The sequence below is a fragment of the Nipponia nippon genome, unplaced genomic scaffold, assembly GCF_047370975.1.
Source record: "Nipponia nippon isolate SJK-2023a ecotype South Korea unplaced genomic scaffold, ASM4737097v1 scaffold_11, whole genome shotgun sequence".
NCBI lineage: Eukaryota > Metazoa > Chordata > Aves > Pelecaniformes > Threskiornithidae > Nipponia > Nipponia nippon.
In genome coordinates this window covers 18,229,700-18,249,403 of record NW_028262302.1, presented here as the reverse complement: position 1 = coordinate 18,249,403, position 19,704 = coordinate 18,229,700, and the positions used below count along the sequence as shown (strand labels likewise).

Genomic DNA, 19,704 nt, shown 5'->3' with positions numbered 1-19,704 from the left:
GCTTTAGTTAATACTTGCATGCTCTCGGAAATGAGCCTGCATGTTCAGACCAGACGACCACCAACAAAAAATGAACAAGTTTTTCCTTCCCTGATAACTGATGCAAAAGACGTTAGAATAAACGTGTGAAGAAATTATTCATTACATACTGTGGAATTCTTTGTTCAGAAACAGCTTCTGACAGCAGCACCAGACATAAGGTGTGGCAACTTCAGAACATCATTTGCTCACTCCTATGAGAACATACACAAAAGTTTTGATTCCTCCAAGGCTTCAGGACAGCCTAGCATCCATCAGCAGTTTTACACACTAACCCATACGACCTTGCTGGCAGGAGGGAGGGTGCTAGTGGTGTGATGCCACTGGAGCTATGCTTCTACCCAGAGAAAGGTGACACCAACAGCACACTGGTCAGGTTCTGGCCTGCCTTGTACCAACAAGTCTTTACTCCAGTAAGGCTTTTGACAGTGTCTCCTATCACCTCCTCATAGACACACTCATCACTGTGTATAAATACGTGATGGGGGAGTAAAGAAGACAGAGGCGGACTCTTCTCAGAGGTGAGAGGTGACAGGGCAAAAGGCAACGGGCACAAATGTTGAAATACAGGAAATCCAGCTCAAACATAAGAAGAAACTTTTCTACCATGAGAGCAGTGAAACACTGGCACAGGTTGCCCAGAGGGGTTGTGGCATCACCATCCTTGGAGATATTCAAAACTCAACTGGAGAAGGTCCTGAGCAGGGGGTTGGACTAGGTGAACTCCAGATGTCCCTGCTGACCTCTGCGACTGTGTGATTCTGCCAGCAGGACCTTCCCATCCATTGGGCATAGCACAGCTTGCTTCCAAAGTGTGCCTGGCTGCTACAGCAGGTGCTGCACAAGAAACACCAGGTCATTCCCACAGCCTCTCCCCTTCATGATAACTCATCTCACGTGGCATTTATTTACTGACAACATATGCTGTCTAAGTAAAATACACATAGTGGAGGAAGATTATACATAATCTTTAACAAAAAACATCCATGCATTTAGACTACAACTTTGAGACTTCATGCTGCCTTCTTCCTCTAAGGCTGGAGGAGAGTTATGGGTGGCCATGAGTATATTCAAGAACACAGGAGACAACTCAGGGATGCCTTTCTCTGAAATGCATGCAGCTTGGCAACACTGCACTCTGCAAAGGGTCAGTGCAGCGAAGGCATGGGTTTCTGCCAGCTTTACCAATTTCTTCGCAGAGCATCAGCAAGACCCAATGTTTTTGAGCCAGATACAGCAAGGAGATATGTTGTATGACATTCCATGGCAAATCAAAGCCACAGCAGGCAGTTTAAGTTGCAAAGTATTGTCTTAAGTATCATGTTTGTATCCTTTATTTGTACTTCACATGAAGACTGAAGATTGAAAAATTTATTTCTTTTTTTTTTAAGAACCTGAGAAATATCACAACTCCTGCTCTTTGCTGCTCCTGCAGAACTCCTTGGAGAGGGTTCGCTGTTTTTTTCAGTGAAACATTATTAGGTCTGACACTTTAATTAAAGGAGGTGTCAAAATGAACACAAAAATATCTTTTTTACATAAGCTACGTGTTACACTTTAGAGTCAAATGCATGTAAATTACAACTGCATCACAGCAAAAGCCTTTACACAATCCATGAAACTGGGCAGCTTTCAGGACCCCACATCATCTGAACATCATCAGTTCTCCATTTTCCAACACTAATGAGGACGAGATTCTGTTTCCTAGCAAACAGACGAGCACTAACATTCATAAAGAAGCAAAGCAGTAACACAAACCCCATGTTTCGGGCACCTTGCTTTGCTTTCTACATCCAGGATTTTCCATACCTCTCCTAATTTTCCTGTGAGCTACCTAATAAGACCCGGATTCCTGAGATGGGGAATGGAAGAGTGAGGGAAGCCACCCTGCTTGCTTCAGGACTGCGTAGCCACCAGTACTGTTCAAGACTCTGCCACATTCCTTGCAGCCAGAAGAAACCAGGTGAGCTTGGGAGTGACAGCAGAGTAGGAGGTCACGTATATATGCTACTTGCCCAGCTATAGCTGCATGGCTTATCATTTCTCAACTGAATGATCACATTTTCTCATTCTGTCTTTAAAAAACCACCTACTTAGGCTATACAACTGTGATTAACTGCCTATGGCATGGCTAGTAGCATTTTTACAGCCAAGTAAGGAGAAGTAGTACAAATTGCCCTACACTACCATGAATCAAGCTTAGTACTACACCTATTGCCTCCCTGCCTGTGCTGACTGGGTCCTTTTCATCACTCAGGCTAGACTAGCAGGCAAGCCACGCAGAACACATCCAGTCTGTCTCACAACTGGGTCACAACCTTGGGAAAGGCAATGACATACACTTTTGTTCATCCCAAAACTGCACAAAGAAGGTGTACAGGACCAGGAAAGGACAGAAGGGGAAATCAGGAGTGGGTTTTGCAATCAGAGGGCTCTTGGCTCCAAATCCACTGACTGTTTTTTGTACACCAAACCCCAGAGCAAACAGCAGCAAACAAAAGCTTTTTCCTCCCAACAGCGCCCACTGCTGAAACGTTGCATAGTCTTGCTGCTGTCCTGCCTGGCACTGCTTGGGGTTCAAACCCAGGTGTCCAGGCACATGTACAGTGTCTGACATCCAGCTGGGCTCTGGTCTCCCACAGGTCATGGCCACACATCCATCACTTGGGTACTCCAGAGCATTTGAAATGGAACTGGGCACCAATTCAGTTTAGACAACTGACTCATATCTTTTGAGTATTAAATATTTATTCATGAGCCAAATCCTACTTCCCTCATCTTTGGAAGCAAAGAGAGGTGAGCATGACCTGTCCTCTAGCATGAGATACATTTGTCTTTCCAAGTATGAATGACTTCCTGAAGGAAATGGTCAGGTCATCACAGATAAACATCCCAGTCAAATCCTGGCGTAGCTAATTTCTAATGAATGAAGCTACAGAGCAGTCAGTGCATCCCAGTGACCTTGAAAGGGAAGACAGAATTAGCAAGGCTCTGCAAATGAATTCCCGAGACTCATAAAATGAGAGATCATCACAAAACCTCAAATACTATCCAAAGCTTATTCCCCTTGCTCACAAAATTCCTACTAAGTTTCCAGCCACAGACAGGCATCACTACTCTTCTACATTTTGAACTCACATTTCTACCTCAGAGCACTGCAGATCTGCCTAACCTGACACCTGCTCCTTCCAGCCTCACATTCCTAGTTGCATTCCCCATATCACCTGCAAATAGCTCAAGCCCTCTTAAGTTACAAGTATCTTGCTTTCCCATCCACTGCCACGGGCGCTACCACTCTCTGCTACCTCAGGCTGCTATTAGATGAGCACAATATTAATTGACATTAGTATTATCAGACAGTGTTGGTGCCTGGGAAATACAAGCAATGCTGGACCCTTGGGCTGCCTCTGCTCCAGGCTCACCACCCCTTCCACCTGCCCTTTCTCCAAAGACAGGAGAAATATTACCTTTGAATATTACCTGAATATTACCTTTGGCACTGTAGGGCTGAAGACAGAGATAGATCAGCCTTTACAGCTGCCTCTTCACCTTGTCAGAAGCAGAAAGGCGCTGGACAGAGCAGACAAGAGCTGAAATGTATGTTGGGTCAGTATGAGCACAGGAACAGCAAGAACAGGACAAAGGAAACCCAGTAAGGACAGTGGAGGAGAGGATCCGATATCCTGGGGAGAAGGATATTGTGTGCCCTTTGTGGGATGTAAAATCTGAAGGGTAGGTACTAGTCCCACAACCAGACTGTGTTGACCTCACCCTCTGTCCCTTGACTTCTCAGCCTCTCCAAAAACTATATTTATTTAACAGTATTGTTGATGCTCGAGGGTGTCCTTTCTGGTATGAGTGTCATGACAGATGGCAATGCTTGTCGTTGTGCCCCAGGTCTCCAACACCAGTGTGGTCTGGAGGTCCTCTTCTCTCCGCACTTCACTAAATTCTGTGGCTTAAGTCTCTGCAATATTTTTATATTCTACTGGTTTATCATATAGACAAGGGATTCAGCAACAGCCACAGTGATCTTTAGTTTATAATCACACAACTTTCTTCTCTAATCCCTCCTCCTCTTTCAACTACCTCCTCTGAAACCACTTCGAAATGCTGCTATGATAATCTCTCTCCTCTCTCGTTCTCCCCATACAACTCCAAGTCTAAAATGCTTCTGTCTCTGACACCTTCCCTTCAGTTTATTATTTATCTCTGTCATACAGGCTCTTTTATCCCACCACAGTTATCAAGGCGTCAGGAACATAAAGGAAATGTTCCCAAGGAGTGTAAGGAACAAAAGGGTGATGGCAGACCAGATTATTCCTAAACAATCCCACACTTACTTACATAAACAGAAGGTAGCACTCAACAAATGAGTAGTGAAAAAAGAAAAAAGGGTATAGAGAAGTAATTATAATAAAAATATATGTGAATCTGCTCAGGAATACTGAAATACTAGAAGTTTTTCAGTTTACCTTTGAAAACGTGCTTTCTCTACATATTTTGGACCAGACAGAGGTCCAAAGGTGTCTTTGGCCTCTTTTGGCCAACATACTGGCTTCTCCTCCAGCAAATATTCCTCGGGAGGAAAAAAAGGCATGCAACACTTGCAAGTTATCACTGCACAAACACAGGAGATTCCTCGCTGAAGAACTGTATAAAGGAAACTGTGACGGAGCCAAAATATTCTCTTGTGACAGCCAAGCTTCTCGCAACTTCCCAAATAAGGCCATGACTTTAAAGAGCATGTCTTTTCAAAGCCTCATTGATTTTCATCGCCTCATGAAGAAGTACATTGTTTATGTGTCTGGGTGTGCTGATATTAAAACAGGATGAGATGGGCACAGCTCGGTTGTTTCCAAGCCTGGTTTCCAGACAGAATGAACTGAATAATCACAGGAAGCTTCCAGAGGCTGACAGCCCCCTTTGGCCACTATCTTGGAGTCATTCCTTGTGCAAGCTGAATCTAGAAGGTGTGAAGATGCTAACAGGGACATCCCTGGTACTCTGGGGATAGATTTCAAGGGAATTCTGAGGCACAATATTATATTTCTTCCAGCCTCCTGAAGTCCAGAGACTTTTGCATCAAAGGTGGGGTTCGTGTTAAAGTTCAGGCCAGGTTTCAGGGCATTCCTCTATTTTTCAAATACCAGTTTATTCATTTTCAGAGAAAGAAAAAAAATGCTATGGAATTAAATCAACTTTGCTATATCTAGTTCATATTTATTATCTGTTCTGCTCCTGAAGTCACTCTAATAGTTTCAGTTTGGCAAATTGTTGAAAATGACCAGATGCTTCCGTTCTGCTACTTATTTTACACTTGAAGCACAGCACTATGAAATCAGATTTTTTTTGCACAATCCTTTGAAAACAAAGCAAGTCCTTAAAAAACACCCTACAGAAAAACTTGCAGGTCTCAGCCATTCCAGTTATCCCATCTTCGCAATTATGTGTCCATTCCTGTAATAATCATACAGCAAAAAATATACTCACAGATCTTTAAAGCCATGGACAGGAAAGGAAGAAAAGCAGTAAGAAAATGGGTCAGTAGAGCTTGTGTATATTGAAAGCACAAGCTAGTTAGGTGATGGCTCATCAGAGGGTACATGCTGTAGTATTACACAGGCACAAAGGAGAGAAAAAGTCAAAGGAAAACAGTAAAAGCCAGAGCCGAGCAATACATGACAGTTGTACCTAAACACCAAGCAAATCAAACTTGGTGGTATCTAACTTTAAGCAACTCCAGCAAGACTCATGACTTCTTCTAGTCCATGTGCTACATAACCCAACGGAGAGTGAACTTCCAGCGTATGAGTAGTGCTGGAAGCAGGGTGTCTCTTGCACAAAGGGTTGATCTGAGGTGAAACGAGTCCCCACCCTCTTCACCTTGATCACACATTCACACTCCTGCACCATGCAGCCACAAACCAGGTCAGAAGCTGGCTAATCCAAAAGAAAACTGATTAATTTTCTTTGTCTGGATTAACAAATTAACAAGACATCCAACAACAAAATGCTTATGAAGTTCCACACAAGGAGAGTGGTGGGAAGGTCCTTCTAGAGCCAGGGGGAATAAACAGGCAATTACACCAGTTTAGGCATAACTAATAAACTGTCCTGTAGGGTTTATCTACATGAGAAAACTCCAGAAAAGTAATCTGAATTAACATTTCTGTAATGAATCAAACCACATTAGATCCCTGCAGACACACTCATTATTAATTAAATCAACCCTATTTCATATTTAGTATAATTTACTTTGATGTGAATTAAGCTTAATCAAATTAAGGTCACTTGAACGCTGAATCAGAGAATATATACAATGGTTTCATTTAGTTTATCTCATTTACTTTACATTCATATTTTAGGTGATTTGGATTCATTTTGCTTCACATCCACCTGCAGACAGCTTTAGAATACAGAAAGACAGCAGAGAACAGAAGAGATGCTGGAAAACTCCCCCCAAAATCAACAGTTTTGAGCTGTCAATGAATTCATTCCCCAGGAAAGGGGTACTAGAAGCTGCGTATCCTGCTGAGGACACGCTGGCAGGGCTGCTGCATGCTCACTCTCCGTGAAGGCTCTTCCCTGTCTCTCCATCTTTACTGAAGTTCCTCAGGAGCCCAAAGGCTGGAGAGAGAGAATCAGACCCTGCAAGTCTTCACCTCTCCAGCCTCCTGCTTTTGCAATACCTGAACAAAAGCTGATGGGCCATGAGAAATGCGTATCTTGAAGGAAACTGAGACAATCCTCAAGGAAGCTGAGGCATTTGATGTGGTTATTTTTTAAATAGCAGGTCACTAAAATATTTGACATGTTTTGTACTATTAGGAAAACACAGCAGTTATCAAAGTTGTTTTTAATAAAATAACAAAAATCATAAAAGCCTGCTTCTTTAGGCAGATGTGTTAAAGTCACTTGTCATGTTTATTCACAGTTTTAAGGTCTTACTCTAATTTTGCTTACCCTGCTCCAACACGTAAAAAGTCACCACTGAGTCTTCTAACAAACTCCCTTCACACTCCTCTTACGTGACTATGCTTTTTACCATTAAACAGATTTTTCTGTATACACAGATGTGTAGACAAATGCACTCTGTGGTATTTAGGGCACTAGTCATCTAATATTTTCTGCAATGCAGGTACCATCTGTGAAGCTGAACTGCAGTTCAAGCCTATCATATTGACTTGGGTGTTGGGGAATCAGAGATGGAAATTGATATTAGATTATAATCCCACTGCATTCAAATAGAAGACAAGGACTCTAGCAAGGTCAGGCTTAACCATAGCCTCTAATACCCAAGCAGACCTCTACAATGTTTGTTCAGGGAACCTTTAGCTGTGTTGTTTGTTTTGCAGTGTCCACTCAGGATTATCATCTCTTAAGGGTCACAAAAGGTATCCAAACCTCTCAAGCAAAACGATGATGAACAGACTCTGATGGCAGTAACAGACGACAGCTGGTGTCAGGGTGCAACTGAGTCTGCAGTGACAGACTTTGACCAAAGTGACAAAGAGATCAAAGACTGGAGACCAGTGTCAAGAATAAGAGGCCACAGAAAGCATTCCTGAGTAAGCAAGAAGGACTATTGTTTTAGCAATTTAGCCTGGAAATCATTAGCGAACGACTGGGTTAATCAGACTGTGTGTGATTTAAATTTGAGCTCCTGGAAGCAAGAAGTCACCATCAAGAGGAGGGTCGGACACGGAGCATCATTTCCACTGGGGCTGCCCCAATGTGCCCTGGCCTCACCACAGCTTTCCCTCCCGCTCCTCGCACCACTGCTGGCACGATGCTGACAGACATTTACACAGCTCCATGGTGAACCGGTTCAGGGAATGGAGCCATCTGAAAACAACGCCGCTCTGTTTTCAGACTGGGAGCACTGACTAAACGGGACCTGCACCAGTACCGATGCCAGAGCCCCCACCACGCTCAGGACAGTGGTGACAGCTAACAGCATGATGCGAACAAGCCGAACAAGCTTCATAGCTTGAGACGTGTCCTTGTGTGCATTTATTGCTCTTACAAACTCATTTTCATCTTCCCTAGCTTGCTGCCTACCTCAGTCTCCCCTCTGCTATTTCTGTAACACTCATATTTAATACCATGAAATTTTAAAATAGTATGCTGGCTCAGGTCTTCTGAGATCCTGCAAAGGGTTGCAGTCACGCAGTTCCGGCACTATTTTTGTTTAGCAAGGCAGGGCAGAAGAGACAAGCAGGTCCTTGCAGCTCATCCTTGGGCAACACCTTGAGGACCACAAACTGAGGGGGTGCTCCCTGGGTTCAACACGACAGGCCCAGTGGGACCCCCCACTACACACACACGCTCCTCAGTTATGCTACATGCTCCGCCCATCTTTGTTTGCTACTCATTTACATTTTTGCTCGTGAACCCCTGAAAGGGAAGGAGCCGCCTCACCTGCCTCACTGGGATGGCTCCACCAGCCCCAGCCCTCCCCACTGCTTCTCAGCAAACCCACTCCTTGTACCACCGGCCTGCCTCCTCCGCTCCCCCGAGGGCAGGGGTTGCTTTTGGCTTACTGCCAGGTTTTCAGTTAATAATTGTTCATTTGGCAGGGGAGGATATTTTAAATGAGATGCTTATGTTCCTATTTGTATATGTTAAAAGTACGGACTTCCATACACAGGACAGGAATAGGGCAGATTTTGGCTCCTTCCTAAAAGCTACCAAATTCCCCCCACTGAGCTTTGCCCTCAAATGAAGAAGCGAGCCTTCGCTGCTCCATTAGACTCCAATCCCGTCAATACTTGCACATGTACTTAGATTTATTACGGTCAGTGGTCTTATCACAACGGTCATTAGGTTCACAAACATCAAGGATGCTGTTCCCAGTAATAAGGTCAAGAACGTGTACAAGTCTTTTCAAGATTAGGACCTTAATGCCATAGCATCAGCCAGCCTTCCTCCTGCCTCCAGCATTAGATGTGGGCGGCTGAAATCCCCAAGGATGGAGGGGGATGGCCGTCTCCAGGCTGACTTTTAGGTAGAGCAAGGCACTGCTCTGGACTGCTCCTGGGTGTGCGATGAGCTAGACAGCCCTGGGGATCACCACTCGCCACGGCAATCTTGGTGGCAGTTGTATGTGATTCATATGCTGTGAACTAGCATTTGACAGCTCAACGCCAATTGAAACAAATAAATACTAAGCCAAGAGTCAGGAGGTCAGGCTCAGGGAGGATCCATCACAACGCCAGGCTACCGGTGGAAGTACAGGGAAAATCCATCACAACGCCGGGCTGCCGGTGGAGTCATAAGACAGTGTTGTGAGGTACGGATCACTTTGGTAGCTGCTGACAAAGCAGCACTTCAGTGAACTCCTCTAATGGAAACCACTACACGTGCCAAAGCACAATGAAGGGACATAACTCCTTGTTCCACCTACTCACAGATGGTTTGTACTACCAGACAAATCAAACAACAAACAGGGACAGATACAGGGCTCTTTATTAGCATACGGGTAAACTGAATATATAAGACCACGTTCTCTCTCTTCCACTTACCTGACTAGTCAAAGAAATTAATTACCTGAGAATAGCAAGGCTGCTTTATTTGGATGACTCAAATCCCTACTTCTCAACAGAACATCTGTCAGATCAAAAATTGACTTAGATTCACCTAGATGATGTATTTAATTATTTAATAGAAAGATTAGCTGCAAATGTATTGCAGCACTCAATGATAATTCATGACAGAGTCAGAATATTGAAGTTACCTCATTCTGTCAAAATACGCTAGTCCAGTATTCCTCTCATTTTAAATCACAAATCCTTTTCAAAAAGGAACTCACAGATTATCTCAAATCCCAGTTCTGTTTGGCAGGCGGGAACGAGAGCGACAGACAAAACAGAGTCATTTAATAAGATGATTATTTTAGTATCAAAAAAATTTAACTGGCTAATAACAGCAGTAAGGAGCTAATGGGCATGAGTACATACACACAAAATGCATGAAAATATGTGCATATGTGGATGATTTTAACTTCCTTGTTTCTGATTTTTAAAGCTTTCTGTAGGCATGTTTGAACTCTCTTTTGATGCCCTCTGGACTACACACTACAAGTTGAGTAGCACTGGTCTATTCAGTGCTGAAGACATATCCCTACTCATCCAACACACACATACCAGACTTATTTCCAATTACAGTCTTTTCACTTGTATTTACTTATTTAAGCTAACCTTTTATCACAAGCATTCAACGCTCCTGGTTGTGTTTAGCCATTCCTGCTGCATGCAAACATACACCTGTGGAACGTGACTGCAGCCAACATCCTGATCTGCTTATAGCTACGGCGAAAAAAGCATACAGCATGCAATTAAAGGGATTACGGTGACCACGGCCCTGCTTCTTGCTAATACCATTTCAGTGTATTTTCTAGATCCCCTCATTACTGAGGGAGTGGCTTACTAAGGAGGGATAATGGAAGGAAGCACGGGAAAGAAGCAACGCACATGCTGACTAAGAAGCAGCAGCGAATGATGGGAAAGGGAAAAGAAGAAAGAGGAGGAAGGAATGAATGGACCGCAATACACAAGGAACTTCAGTATCATGCTTAGCACTTAGTATAAATATGCTTGTCATCCTCAGAAATGCTTTTTGAACAGGAGACTCCATTCTAGCAAAGCAAGGACTTCAACGGGACCAAACTTAAGCATATCCTTAAATCCTGTGCTAGACTGAGACCTAGCTACTTCATCATCCTGATTCCCTCTCAGGTAAGTATTGTCACCCTCCAGCAGATAAAGAAATGAAACCAAAAAGGTTAAGAGATTTAGCAGCCACAGACCAGCCAAGGAAGCACAGCACATCTGCACCGTGGAGCTCACCATAACAACAAAGACCAGGCCTGAACAGCCTCGCTGCAAAGCCAGACCCAAACTACGTCCTCCCTACTGGCCCATCTACCCGTGCCTGCACCCATGGCAAGCTACAATTCGCAGTACTGCATTAAGCTGAGTTGCTCTACACAGCTTTTTGGTTTTGCTTTTTTTTTTCCCCAGTAAATCACCAAAAAACACGTCTATCTATCCTGGCACCTATGTGAAGCTGAAGAGAGAGAGAAGAAAACTATGAGATCTCAAGTTGCAGGAATGACACCTACTGCCTGCGAAATGAATTGCTCACCTAAACAAGTGCACTCAACGGTGAGGGGCTTCCAGAGAATAAAAAAGCACATGGACATGAGCCCGCAATGTGCGCTTGCAGCCCAGAAGGCCAACTGTATCCTGGGCTGCATCAAAAGCAGAGTGGTCAGCAGGGCGAGGGAGGTGATTCTGCCCCTCTGCTCCGCTCTGGTGCGACCTCACCTGGATCCCTGCGTCCAGCTCTGGGGTCCCCAGTGCAAGAAAGACGTGGACCTGTTGGAGCGGGTCCACAAAAATGGTCAGAGGGCTGGAACACCTCTGCTGTGAAGAAAGGCTAAGGGAGTTGCCTGGAGAATAAAAGGCTCCAAGGAGACCTTAGTGCAGCCGTTCAGTACTTAAAGGGGGCTTATAAGAAAGATGGAGACTTTTTTACCAGGACCTGTAGTGACAGGACAAGGGGCCATGGTTTTAAACTGAAAGAGGGTAGGTTTAGATTAGACATAAGGAAGACATTTTTTTATGATGAAGGTGGTGAGACACTGGAACAGGCTGGCCAGAGCAGTTGTGGATGCCCCATCCCTGGATGGGGCTTTGAGCAACCTGATCTTGTGCAAGATGTCCCTGCCCAGGGCAGGGGTTTGGACTAGATGACCTTTAAAGGTCCCTTCTGACCAAACCATTCTGTGACTCTGTGAAATAGGCCCAGCCTTGCTGCTGACTATCAGGGTGATCACATGGAAGCCTGCAGAAAATTCAGGCAAGGAGGGAGGTTTAGTGTTGAATTTCTGGTCAACAACATGTATAACTTAGGGGAACAAAACCTCTCCATCATGAACCCAGGTGGAGAATACCTTTTTTGGACTGGGAACATGGCTAGTAGTTAGAAAATGCTCACCCATACAACAGCTAGGCTACATAGTTTGTAACACAGGCGCTGGGGAGCCTGTGTAGGAGGGTCTGCAGTGGATAAGAGGAAGAATACAAGCAGAATCTCAGTAAAAGACAAATTTTAATTTGTAGTAGCAGCATTCCCTGGAGACACAGTTTCATGAGCATTTCTGATGGTGCCAGGGAGCACTGCCTCAACCTTTCAGCCTTCTGCTTGCTCCTACCCTATATATACACCCTTCGTGTATGGAAAGTGTGAATTTTCTTTTCTTCTGTCTTTGTGTGTAAAAATTTCATGATCTGGTTCACCCTACCAAACCACAAATGGCTAAGTTGGCACAGCTGAGGGAAGCAGGAATGAGAAGTCAGAAGAAACGTATAAACTAACACTGAACTTGAAACAAATGTAAGGCTTGAATGCCTACATCAAGAAGGAAAATCAAAAGTTTCTGACCCCCACATGTTTCTTCCACTCCAGGACTGTGAAATATCCAATGAAATGTAATGCTTCACTAGTTGTGCTGTTACAGAATGGCACTTTAGATAGTCAGAAATGTGAAGGAGGTTTCCAGGCTCAAATTTCTGGTAAGGACTTGCCCAGTCTGTCTCCTCCGATTAATAAAAATAGATATTCTTAACACTTTTATAACTCTCAAGTGAAGAACAGTTTTGGAAAGACTGTCAATACCATTCTGAGTGTTTGCTCAACGCAAAAATGCAAAGTCTCACGGGAAGAAACATTCTGCAGTGCTAAATACCCCAGAAATGAAAAAGAAAAAAAAAAAAAGACTAAATTTAAACTGGTTTCAATTTCACACGGTCACAATGCAGACTGAAACACACTTTGAGTGTTACTGGGTGATGTGTGCGCACATCCATGAATGCAGAGCCATCACCGGGAGAACGTGCCAGCTGAACCATCAGGTTATTCTGCTTCCTATGGTGGAGGCTAGAAACGTCTCCACTAGCCCAGGTACTGGGGAACAGCCTATCCTTACACTGCAAAGCTCCCCACAGCCAGGAACAAGGTAGATTAACCCAAGCAACGCTGTGTTCTGCCGTGACAGAGCGACCTGGACAGGCTGGATCGTTGGGCTGGGGCCAACTGTATGAGATTCAACAAGGCTCAGTGCTGGGTCCTGCACTTGGGTCACAACAACCCCATGCAACGCTACAGGCTGGGGGAGGAGTGGCTGGAGAGCTGTCTGGCTGAAAAGGACCTGGGGGTGTTGGCTGACAGCCGCCTGAACATGAGCCAGCAGTGTGCTCAGGTGGCCAAGAGGGCCAATGGCACCCTGGCTTGTATCAGGAATAGTGTGGCCAGCAGGACCAGGGAGGTGATAGTGCCCCTGTACTCGGCATTGGTGAGGCCACACCTCGAGTACTGTGTTCAGTTTTGGGCCCCTCACTACAAGAAGGACATCGAGGTGCTGGAGTGTGTCCAGAGAAGGGCAACGAAGCTGGTGAAGAGTCTAGAGCACAAGTCTGATGAGGAGCGGCTGAGGGAGCTGGGGTTGTTTAGCCTGGATAAGAGGAGGCTGAGGGGAGACCTTATTGCTCTCTACAACTACCTGAAAGGAGGCTGTAGTGAGGTGGCAGTCGGTCTCTTCTCCCTAGTTAACAAGCGACAGGACGAGAGGAAATGGCCTCAAGCTGCACCAGGGGAAGTTTAGGTTAGACATTAGGAAAAACTTCTTCACCGAAAGGGTAGTCAGGCATTGGAACAGGCTGCCCAGGGAAGTGGTTGAGTCTCCATCCCTGGAGATATTTAAAAGAAGGGTAGACGTGGTGCTCGAGGACATGGTTTAGTGGTGGACTTGGCAGTGATAGGTTAATGGTTGGACTTGATGATCTTAAGGGTCTTTTCCAACCTTAATGATTCTATGATTCTATGACTTACACCCTGGGGGCCTCACGGCAGCCTGTCTGGAGGTCTGGTGTCTTCTCCCTGGGCTGCATTACGGCTGTACTCCTGCAGGGATGGGGGCTTTACTGGTGCGTGGTTCAAACGCGTCTTGGTGGAAGCTCTGAGCTTTTTTCGGTCGCTTCCCCTCATTATGGTGCGTTAGCTCAAAAAGCAGATGAAATGGAAGTCTTGGGTAGGTGACAGCAGATGAAATCCGCCGAAGGGCGAACAACAGGGTGAGATGAAGAAATGGTGGTGCAGCTACTCCGCCTCTCCTCCCTGCTCCTGAGAAACTGAACCTAGGCACAAGGCTGAGAAAAAGGGGGAAGCACTGTGGATCCCTAGTGTTTTGCAATGGCTGTGAAGAAAACAGAAAATACATCCCGAAACTCCCCATCCTGTTGTAGGAGCAATACCAATGCACACTGGAGCAGTTTTTAATGCTTATCTACTGCAATGAAGGACAATACCAAAACATCAGGTAGTATTTTTTTTTTTATGTAAATAGAAAGCAGAGGAGATGATACTAAGATTCAGATTCAGCAAAGAAACTTGAAATATCTATAGTGACCTTCTCAGATAAAGAAAATCTATAGCTCATTCAACTTATTTTAATTCTGTAATTATTAGGATCGAACATTAGTCAGGATTCATTTTATTTTGGCAGCAGCTTTAGAAATCTTTTCTAAAGAGGTTCAGTATTGCTCCTTATACAGTGCCCAGAACTGAGAGAAACTATGATGGATAGCAAGAAAAAAAGGAGAAAAAAAAAAAATCAAATCACAAAATTGCTAACTTGCAAGATACAGGAAATTATTTGAGCCTGAACTGTGTTTGCACTTTTGGAAAGATTTTGATGATTTCTTCCAAGAAATACTTACAAATACTTAAAATACTTACAAAGAGAGAAGTACTGTACTGTCCAAAGGAAGCACCTAGCCAAGTGCAAAGAAAAACCATGCAGATCCCTTTAATCACAACACACTTCCAATGGAGCTGTTCTGTGTTAGGGTGTCTGCTGTTTAACACGGTCTGCGTGATCCAAGAAAGGACAGAAGTGGAAGGCCACACAAAACCACAATACTGAGTTAAACAGACCTGCACGCACTTGAAAGATTACCTTCAGCCTCGATTATACCACTACGAGAATACAAGGCAAAATATTCCAAAAAAGAGGGAATGCACAAAAAAATGTTCAGTGTTTATGCTTTATGTTAGAGAGGGGAAAATAAGTTTACTTTTTAAGTATACAGAATAACAATTAGTATAAAAGAAGTACAACTGGCCTGCCTGTTCACATGTCCTGACAGCAGGGTACGTTGAAGGACACCCAGCATCGCGCGGTTCCCAATGAGCCACTGCCCCTGCCTTTGCATGGCCACAGCCAGCGTGGTGCAACCTTCAGCAGAGGTCCAAAATTTGCTAACAAAGGAGTTTGTCTGCAGCTAGAGCTAAACTGCCCCTCTAAAGATCTAAGCTGAGCCAACAAAAGCAATCTTCCGTCAGCAGCATAGTATCCACACTTGGGATTTTGCTGACGAAACCGTGACAGCCGAAGGGCTGGGTGTTTTCTCATCGAGTGACACTGGCAGAACTGCGTAGCACAGATTCGGCTTGAAAGGCTGCAAACCTAAACGTACCCAAAGGCACGACTGCAGCAGGTGGTGTGACAACTCCCAGCCGCCCCCAGGAGCCCACAGCCACGCACGCCACAACGCCAAGGCACATAGCAAGAGTCAGAACGTGGCGGGACAGAGTTTTCAAATAAAAGAAAAATTACCTAAGTAACAAGCATATTGCTCCAGTTCAGAAATCAATTACTAAGTGACAAGGTTAAATGAAGCTTCATAGACAACTTGATTCTATTATCCATCTCAGGGGATGCTACTACTTTCCTGCAGGAGACAGTACACTGGGCTACATAGGCCACTAGTCCAGTGAGGTCAGTAACTCCAATTCTGATGACATTATAAACACAAACAACACATTCTCTCTAATCTGTTACAGATGCAAACAGAAAGAAACAGTTAAGAAAACTTAGAAAATAACACTGCATACATACGGCTCCAGTTACCCTCCAAGCAAACTAAAAGCACTGGCAAAACTCTTAAGTTACCTCATGAACTGCTTAATGAATAGAAAATGTGGAAGACAATGAAATGCTCTATACATTGTGTTTATTGGAACAAATGTAAAGACTTTGCTTGCTTATGTCTGAAAACAAAAGGTTTAAGAAGAACGATGTATACAAGCTTCCTGTTATTAAAACAGGTTTATACTGTGACTATTCAGGTCTCTTTTTCTCAGGGTGTTGCTCCATCCCGTTAAATTAGGGCTACATACAACAGCTTTTTAGGATTTCCAGTTGGCAGCTAGACAGAAATGTGAGAGCAAAAAGGTTGACTTTAGCTAGAGAACTCCACAAACATTAAGGTGCTAAGGGACACCGTTTTCTCTGGTAACTTCTGTACTGAACTCATTACCTTGGGTCGGATTAAAGCACGTGTTACCACAAAAGAGTAAGGAGGTATAGTTTTTACCTGAATAATCCTATTTAGAGGTTGTTTCCATCTCTGGATATTCAGCGTACCTTCTGTTTAGAAAAAAGAAAGTGCTTAAAGTGGGAGGCCTTCCCCCACCACTGCCTCAGGACCGCAGCACAGAGCCAGCTCACGCTCACCACGGTCATGGCAAAGAGAGAGACAGGGAAGATTTTTTCAGGGATACACCCAAAATGCTATAGCTGGTTTTCATTTTTAAGAACAGAGACCACTGAAACACAGATGCCTTATAAACTACATGTATGACTAAGAAATGTGAGGTTACACCTCAGCTAACAGAATGTAAAAATCTTATTTTCATCTACAGCAATATTCGTAGACATTTTCCCAAATGTGAGCTAATTCTGTTACTTCCAAGAATAAATGAATATCTGCTGTAGAATAACCTCAACATTTGTTGTACTAAAGCAATATTTTTATATACTACGAAGTAATAACACCTCTGCACTTTAGCATTTTCCACCCAGGAATCCTAAACCACTTTTGAGACAGAACATCTATTATAATCTCTTCTATTACTAAGACCTGTGTTACACCCACTACATACACACTTTATACCTCTGAAGTGAAGGCATAAAGAAATTATCAAAAAAATGGAAACCATCACATAAAAGCAACTGTGCAAAGAATAGCACTGTAATCTATTCACCACAAAAAGCAATATAAATAAAACACACATGGCTAAGCAAATGTTTTAAGAAGGTTTTTATTAAATGATTGTATAGCCTGCCAGGGTCTTTTGGAATTATATAGCCTGTATTTATTAAACAAGAATTGGTACTGAAAAAGGGTTTAGGTGATTTGCAGACATATATTTACTGACAAGTACAACCTATTCAGTAATGTCTGTATATGCAAGGGAAAAAAAACAGCAATGGAGACCTTTAGAAACAGGAATTAAAAAAAAAAAATCCAAACCAAGCATGTACGTTAAAGTATAAAAGTGGTATTAATAAGAAAAGACTATTTTAAGTGTGATACACCTGCAGTGCCAAGCGTCATATGGGGAAAACGGGAAAGGGCAGCTGTACAAATGGGTGCCCAGCACCACACACAGACCCACTTGGGGTGCCGGCTCCCCCACCTAGACCAGACGCAGCCTGGCGTTAGGTGTCCAACCTAGAGAAGCACCCCATCCATCATCGTCAAAAGTGAGGACATGGGGCAGTCCTGAAGCCCCTCCTGGAGTTAAGCTGCTTTTTCTTTCCAAAATGCCCCATAGCTCACACCTCCTCTGAGCGCGCCCTAGCTCTCACGGCGGGGATTACTTTGGGTGCATTATGTACCCTAATTCACAGTCTGTCTTTGTGGGTCTCTCTCTTTCCTCCTACCTGTTCCAACAAAAAGCACAACCACCAACTGCAGAAGTTCATGCGGAGCAGGGTACCTTCAGTGGGAGAAACTCAGAATTGTTGCAGCCTTCCAGCTAGCCCCGTGGTGTCTCCTCGGGGGTGAAAGATGCGCTGACCAGTCAGAAAGCCAGCTTTCCTTCTTCATGGGGGAAGAGCTCTGCCAACCCTTCTTCACAGGGAAGAGCTCTACCAACTGGGCTACTAACTGAACGGGAAGGGGCAAGGGAAACCCCACTGCCCTCTGTTGTGTTTGATGACTTATCTCTGGAGGTCTCTGAGCAGCATCGTGACCAGACCAGGTGAGACTGATGCACAGACACCTTTTGTGTGGAGACCAGAGGGATCTGAGCCATCAACTGCATGACACTGCAGGCTCATGTGCTTTTGGCCCTCCTCAAGAACATCATTTTAAGCAAGTGAAGAAAACTAATGGTAATATAAATGACTAAATAAATCGATGCAGCTCCAAGCCTTTGACACACAGGATAGTGTCAGGTGTAAACACAGGTGTAAATGCAGTGAAGGTTTTTGGACTTCCACTGTACTTCCTAGGAGCAACGCCAACCTTGCAATTCAGGGATCAGGCACCACAGAAAGGTATCTGGCTTCAAACTGTTATTTCCATTTTTAAGGTTTCCCAAAGCGGTTTTACTTTGTTAAAGATAATAATTAAGTGGAAAGAATCACTAGTATTAGAAGATGAATCAGAGGCTGGGTTGCTCCAAGATACTGACAGCTCAAGCGAACTCTTGAATAAATGAGGAAAGAGAGAGGTTTGGAAGAGTATGAACCAAAACAACATCTTCCTTCCTTCTACCAGGCACTTATCTGGCTGCAGAAAATCTGGGGGGGGGGGGGGGGGGTTGGGGTTGGTTTTTTTTTTTTTGGCTTTTCATATTCACAATAGACAAACCGACCTCGGGAAAACTATGAGCTGGAGCACTCACAGCCTGATGAGAGAGACCCCGGGAGATCAGGCACGACCTATGCTGAATGCTCGGGAGAAGCCGCACCCCCGCTCCCCTCGGGAGCCTCTTCCACCGCCCCCCACACTGCCCCCCCCCGCCCGGAGGGGACTTCGGCCCCGGCCCCCTCCCGGCCGCGCCGGGCCGCAGGGCAGAGCAGCATCGCCCAGGATCCCCGGCCGTACATCGCAGCACTATTTGCAAAGCGCTTACAGCCTTCTGCAACCGCCGAGATAATCTGTCATATGGATTTAGGCACTGACAGTCAACCATGCCAAAAATGTCACCACCCACTCGTGTTATCCATCCGGTGAAGGACTAGGAAGCGCCGCATTGCTTAACCTCTCCTCCGCCTTCGCCCGCACGGGAAATCCCCACCCCCCACGGCGTGACACCATCACGGGGGGACCGCGGACCCCCCCGCAGGCCGGCCGGCTCGGCGGGGAGCCCTGCCCGCGGCGCTGGGCGCTGCGCATCCCCCGGCCGCCCGCACTCACCTCATCTTCCCGGCGGGGCGCGGCGGCGGCGGCGGCCGGGGCCGGGGCCGGGGCCGGGGCCGGGACGGGGGCGGGCGGCGGCGGGGGGGGCTCCGGCGGCGGCGCCGCCCCACTCGCAGCGCCGGGCCCCGCGGCGCTACCCGGGCAGCGCGGCGGCGGGCAGCCCCTCCGCCGGCCCGGCCATGTTGCCGGCTCCCGCCCGGCTGCGCTGCCTGTGTCTGTGTCTGTCTGTGTGGGCAGGACAAAGCGCCGCTGCCGCCCGCCCCGCTCCGCTCCGCTCCGCTCCCACGCGTGGCGGAGCCGTGCCGCCTCCCCGCCCCGCCCCGCGCAGCCTCCGCCGTGGGGGTGGCGGGGCAGCCTGCCCTGCCCGGCCCGGCCCGGCCCTGCC

General features: G+C 45.6%; 1 protein-coding gene across 1 annotated transcript in view; it reads right to left on the bottom strand.

Moving 5' to 3' along the window:
* EVL (Enah/Vasp-like) overlaps positions 1-19,380 on the bottom strand; it is a 162,457-nt gene extending 143,077 nt beyond the window's left edge. The window contains exon 1 of the mRNA XM_087747690.1: positions 19,317-19,380. Coding sequence (XP_087603816.1) covers positions 19,317-19,321 — 5 coding nt within the window. The 5' untranslated portion in view covers positions 19,322-19,380. The remainder of the gene's footprint in view (positions 1-19,316) is intronic.
* Positions 19,381-19,704: the final 324 nt, after the last annotated feature.